Here is a 6,361-nt window from a genome sequence, read left to right on the forward strand (position 1 = left end):
TCTGGAAAGACAATACCACACCCGACAGATTGAGAGGATTTTGATCCATCAGTGTATATCGGTATGTAAGTTGAAAGTTGATGAAGATGAAAATTAAATAACTGCTGGAAAACTACAGAAGATGTAGTAGCTTTATTAAAATTCAAAAAAGGGTTAAAATATGAAAAAATTGGATAATCCCAAGGGGGGAAAGATAAAAAGTTAACTGGATGAACCTCGACATTTCCAAGGCCCAAATCCTGAATATCAACCCTTATTCTTTCATGAAAAGGCAGAATATTATAAGGACGGGCATTGTAAAGTCTATGAAGACTAATAGGCACCGTCAAATTCTGGACTGGGTGTTTGGGAAGAGAAAGCATGCGGAAGAAGTATCGAACTGCTAGCTTTCTTCGCCTTAAATGCAAAGGTAACTGATGGGAAATCACGTACAAACTCTGAACTGGTGAAGTCCTGAAGGCTCCAGTACAGATCCGTAATGCAGAGTGGTGCAATGGATCGAGTCTTCGCAAAATGTTGGATCGAGCAGAACCGTATACTTCGCAGCCATAATCAATGCGTGAGAGTATCAATGCTTGATAAATGCGAAGTAACGAAAGTCGATCCGCTCCCCAAGCTGTATTCGATAGAACTTTTAGAATATTGAGTTTTTTCTCACATACCTTCCTTAAATGAAGTATATGTGGAAGGAAGGTGAGTTTTCTGTCAAAAATAATTCCTAAAAAGCGCATCTCTGCAACAACCGGAATGGCAGTTTTACGGATATAGACCACAGGATCTGGGTGAAGACTTCGCTTTCTACAGAAATGAACGCAACAACTTTTCTCAGGAGAAAGTGTGTGTCCATTTTCATCGCACCAAAATAAAAGTTTGTTGATAGCGATTTGCAGTTGTTTCTCAATGAAAGGCATATGCGATCCTTGACAGGATATCTGAAGATCATCCACGTACAAGGTTCCAGTAACAGTTGCTGGTAAAACTTGAAGAATTTGGCTAAAATGCAGAATAAACAAAGTAACACTTAAGACGCTTCCCTGAGGAACGCCTTCCTGTTGAACAAAAGTATTTGAAAAATAACTGCCAACTCGAACACGGAAAATACGACAAGATAGGAAGTTTTTTATAAAAACAGGTAAGTTTCCTCTAAGACCAAATTCAAATAATGTGCGAAGAATTCCATAACGCCATGTGCGATCGTATGCTTTATTAATGTCGAAAAACACCCCAACAAGATGGTTTCGACGGACAAAGGCATTACGAATGTGAGTTTCCAAATGAATAATGTTATCGATGGTGCACCTTCCCTTTCGGAAACCACTCTGAAAGAGGGGAATACAGTCATTTTTTTCCAATTCATATACAAGTCTCGCGTTAATCATACGTTCGAAAATTTTACACAGGCAGCTTGTTAAGGCGATTGGTCTGTAGTTCAATGGATTACATGGTTCCTTTCCAGGTTTTAGGAGTGGTATTACAACTGCTTCATGCCACTGGGAAGGGAATATTTGATCATTCCAGATTCTGTTAAATAGGCAAAGAATATTAGCCAAGGAATCTTCATCCAGATGGCGGAGCATGTTGTATGTAATTCCATCCGGACCAGGGCTAGAATCATGAACTTGAAACAGTGCTCTCTTTAATTTATTGATTTGAAATGCGCAATTATACGGATGAAGATGGTCGGTTTCGAAATGGAGATGTATCTTCTCAGCACGCCTCTTAGTGGCGAGGAATGTTGAATTATATGAGGCTGTGCTTGAAACTTTCTCAAATGTTTGACCGATAATGTTAACGACTTCTATAGGAGAAGAATATGAAACGTTTCCTGTGTTTAAAACTGGAAACGAGAACTCCTGGTAAATCCCATTTACTGCCTTAACTTTTCTCCAAAGTTGCGCACTGGTTGTATTTGAAGTGATAGAGGAGACAAATTGGAGCCATGATTCCCTTTGGCTACGACGTCGAATGCGCCGTGCATTTGCTCGGGCTTTTTTAAAGGCAATGAGATTCTCCGTAGTTGGATACCTACGGAAAATTCCCCATGATTTCTTTTGTGTCTTGTAAGCGTTGCGGCATGCATCGTTCCACCACGGCCGACGAAATGCTCGTGGGTGGGGTGAGCTCTTAGGAATTGCAATGTCAGCAGCATTTCTAATTGTGTTAATAACATTTTGAGTAGCATCAGTTATATTTTCAACAGCAACCATTGCTTCTGTAATAACTGCAAGTTCAGTGAATGTTCCCCAATCTGCCCGCTGGAATAGATATCGTGTTGTGGACGCTGTGTTCCACAAGTACTATCAGCATGGGAGACGATGAGAGGGAAGTGATCACTATTAAACAGACTATCTCCAACTCTTAAATTCAGCAATGGGAAAAGTGAGGGAGAACAAATAGCAAGGTCAATACTGTGGAAAGTATGCGTCGGCTCATGGAAATGCGTTTGCTCATCATTATTAAGGAGACAGAGACAATTTCCCGAGATAAATTCTTCAATCTGTCTCCCCCGAGAATTTGAGCTATCTGAACCCCATAAAGGACTATGGCCGTTAAAGTCACCAATCAAGAGAAAAGGTCTAGGAAGCTGATCAACTAAAGCATTGAGGTCGTTTTGACAAATAGTTTCATTTGGCGGTAGATAAATAGAACAGACTGTAACGAGAGTTCTAACGTGAACCTGGATAGCTACAGCCTGTAGAGAAGTATGAAGAGTTAGTGGGGTACTGGGGAACTGGTTGGAGGTCAGAATGCAAACTCCACCGGAACTAATTCTCCCAGTATCAACATCTTTCCGCACAGAATTATAACCACGAATCTTAAAAGGAATATCTGACCTCAGGTGGGTTTCCTGAAGTGCAAAGCAAACAGGTTGAAATGTATTTAATAAAACCTTAATGTCAGAAATCTTGTAACGAATGCCGCGACAATTCCAGGAAAGGAAAGAACACATTAAGAATTATTTGGGGAATTTTTATTATCATTCGTAGGCGGAGTTGCAGAAGCATCACAACTCATCTGAAAATCATCTTCCTCCTCGGAGGGATGGAGTCGCAATAATTCCGGACTCTTCGGCTGACCACCGAATAAGGAAGTTAGGTCTTTACGAACAAGGCCAGATTTTGCCATATCTAAGGCAAGAGATTTTTTGGTAGAAAGAGCTAAGGTAATGTCTTTAGAAGAACGACCTGTTTTTGAAAGTTTCAGTGCCAGTGATTTCTGTGATTTTGAAATTTTTTTCCTCTTTGGTTTTAACTTGTGTGGTGAACCAGCATCTGAAGCATCTAATTCAGTTGTTAGCTGATTATTAGAAAGGGAAATACCTACACACGATTTATCCTGTGCATTTCCAGGAGTGAAAGGAGTTATTACCTTTGCCGCTTTTGCATAACTAATGCCAGCCGGTGGTAGACGGGCTTTCACAATCCTTTTTGCTTCCGGATAAGATATTTGATTCTTAACCTTGACAGAGAGTACTTCCTTTTCTAATTGCCAGATAGGGCAAGTGCGGGAAAAGGAGCTATGCTCTCCTTTACAGTTAACGCATTTTTCATTTGCAGTGCAATCAACGCTCTCATGCCCGGCCTCAGCACAACGGGCACAGGTAAGAGTACCTCGGCAAGTAGCTTTGGAGTGACCTATGCGCTGGCACTGAAAGCAACGAAGTGGGTTTGGTATGTATGGTCTGACAGCTAATCGCATGTAACCCGCCTTAATAAATTCGGGTGTCTTTGGAAAGTGGAATGTCAGAATAAGGTGTTTGGTCTTCATAACATTACCATTCCTTTTAATTGTTATTCGCCGGACTTCCGTAACGCCTTGGTTTCGTAATTCTTTTAAAATTTCGTCAGTCTCCTCATTATACAGCTCTCCACAAGTAATAACTCCTTTAGAAGAGTTCAGAGATCTGTGTGCACTAACAGTGACAGGTATCGTTGACAGAGATTTAATTTTCAAAATTTTTTGAGCTTGTTTCTTATTGGCTACTTCAACAAGTAAATCGCCAGAGCGAATTTTCCTTATTGCTTTAGCTTCACCGATATGCCCAGATATAGCCTTTTCAACTAGAAATGGTGACACACCGTGAAATGTTTCATTTTCAGATGATACACGACTAATTATGAAAAACGATGGTGATGGAATTTGATTTTGAGGCCCCATACGATATTGCGAATGATTCGGGCCCGACGGCACCGCCCACCACGGAGCCCAACAAGGGAAGGCAGCCACCGGCTCTGGCCATTCCCAGCCTCGGCGCTTACCTTGATGCTAGCCGGAACCTATACGCTCGGAGTTACCACCGGGGACAGTGACCACCCTTAACGCCAAGCCCAAGGAGTGACCCCTTCGCTTGATCCCTAGCAGACTAACCACTAAGGTGACTAGCTACCAGCCGATTGATGCACAGGGGACCACAGTGCACCACCCGTCTTTCAAATGGGTCGCCACGCACGGCAAACACGTGGGGTCTTGGCTGTCCATGAGAAGCAAGAAGCAAACAGAGCGGCGACAGCTTCTCATGGAGAGCTCCCTCGCTTGCCGTCGAGGGAAAGAAAAAAAAAGGCGACAGCAGAAGGCGCAGAGGAGAGTAAACCTAAAGGGAGTAAAAGATCCCTGGGTACCTCGGGATTGGGACACCCGTACTCACCTATAGAAGGTGAGCCCCTGAGGGGCTAATATTAATGAACATTTTCGGAATGTAGGGCAAAAGACAATTTTACCTTTTACAAGAATAAGAGTAAAAACATATATGTTCATAGAGCAAGAAGCCATTTTAATCACAAGTAGTCTTTTGATCTCTAAATGATGTGAAAGCGGTTTTTCTTTTAAAAAGTTAGACAAGCTTACAATAATACTAGTCAACGTGGTAAAGATAAATTGGGGGAAACTTAATCAAATATTTCAGTTGAGGGAAAAGATAAACTGATAAAAAAATTAACTTGTTTAGTCGTCAGGCTTTGAGAAAAATAAATGATATTATTGTTCATCCCTTATAACAATAGATAGAAACAGCAGTGTACAGATATACGCTTTCTTTCTCGATACCCTGAATATATTTAAGAATCATGATTATGACAACTAATTAAAAGATGGAATATTTAAGTTGGTAAATAAGAATGTTAAATTAATAAAATCTAATCACTTACTATAAAGGTGAGTTTACACTCGGCCAGTTATAAGCCGGCCAGTAAGACAACGCATATGCAGAAAAGGACTGATTTATGTTTGCCACAATTTCATAAGATAAACTCAGGCATTCCATGCTTGGCTATAAATTGCCGTTTTGGCGTCCATAAATTTTTCTTTTTCACGGCGTATCATATTAAAATAATAGATATTTGCGCAAAGAAAAATGGTAAAATAAATAAAAAATGGTCAACATATCTAACTTTTGAAAACAATAGAAAAAATGGCAAATAAAATGAAAAAAAAACACAACCTCTCATCAGAAAAAACAAAGATAAAAAAATGTCGGAATTATTCTATGATAAGTAATTGATTTTTTCATGCTAATAAATAAATAAATAAAATAAAAAAACTGCCAAATTCTACAAACGCATGTGCAGTAAAGGAAAAAAAAAAAAAAATACAATACAATACAGCGACAAGTTGTTGTCTCGTCCGGACAAGTACTTGTTTTGGACCGAACAGCATTTTTCAGCCTTTTTACGCATGCGCTGTCTACTGGTAGTCTTATAACTGGCCGAATGTAAACCTACCTTAATTTCAATTAATGTAATAAGAGTGTATGAGATTTATATTCAGAGAAAATAAATGTACAAATATAGTTCAACTCAGGTCAAACCCATTTGTCATGATCAAAAATAAAATACTCCTGAAAATAGTATAAACAAATTTTCTTTATCCTGGACTGGCGTCCCTCTCCTTTAAGCCGCGAAGATCTTGGCCTTTCGGTGGTTTGATTATCAACGAATCTAATTGAGATGTATTTTCTAATTTAAAAATCCAAGCAAACACACAAAATGCATCTTTTCCTTAAAAAAATTAACAAATAAAAGTTGGATTTTAAAGTCACTTTCTCTTTTCTTAAAATTCATTGTGTTAGAAAAAATGAATTAGAAGAAATGAATTAGGTATCTATTTTCAACGAATTCATTAAATATTTTGTTTTTAACGAAATGAAATCTTTCATCAAAGTTATCAGCCCTTCTGAATGGCCATTATTGTGAAGATTCACTGTAAATAAATGAAATAAATGTTTGTGATTACTAAGTAAGAGGTAAAAAAAAAATTAACTTTAGTCCCGTTAAAATAGTATTTCCATGAATGGGTCAAAATACTGATAACTATATTTATGTTAGTGAAAGAAAACCCATCAGGCGGTTGCCATAGAAATAATCAA

The 6,361-nt window shown here is 38.9% G+C and overlaps 1 protein-coding gene across 1 annotated transcript; it reads right to left on the reverse strand.

Annotated features, from left to right (window-relative positions):
- Nucleotides 1-2,949: 2,949 nt before the first annotated feature.
- On the reverse strand, nt 2,950-4,158 carry LOC129962926 (uncharacterized). The gene has a single exon (XM_056076928.1). The coding sequence runs from the start codon at nt 4,156-4,158 to the stop codon at nt 2,950-2,952; it is 1,209 nt and encodes a 402-aa protein (XP_055932903.1).
- Between the last annotated feature and the right edge of the window lie 2,203 nt (nt 4,159-6,361).

This window comes from Argiope bruennichi, chromosome 3 (assembly GCF_947563725.1).
Source record: "Argiope bruennichi chromosome 3, qqArgBrue1.1, whole genome shotgun sequence".
NCBI lineage: Eukaryota > Metazoa > Arthropoda > Arachnida > Araneae > Araneidae > Argiope > Argiope bruennichi.

Coding starts and splice junctions, on each gene's coding strand:
- LOC129962926 (XM_056076928.1), bottom strand. CDS start 4,158: ATGGGGCCTCAAAATCAAATTCCATCACCATCGTTTTTCATAATTAGT.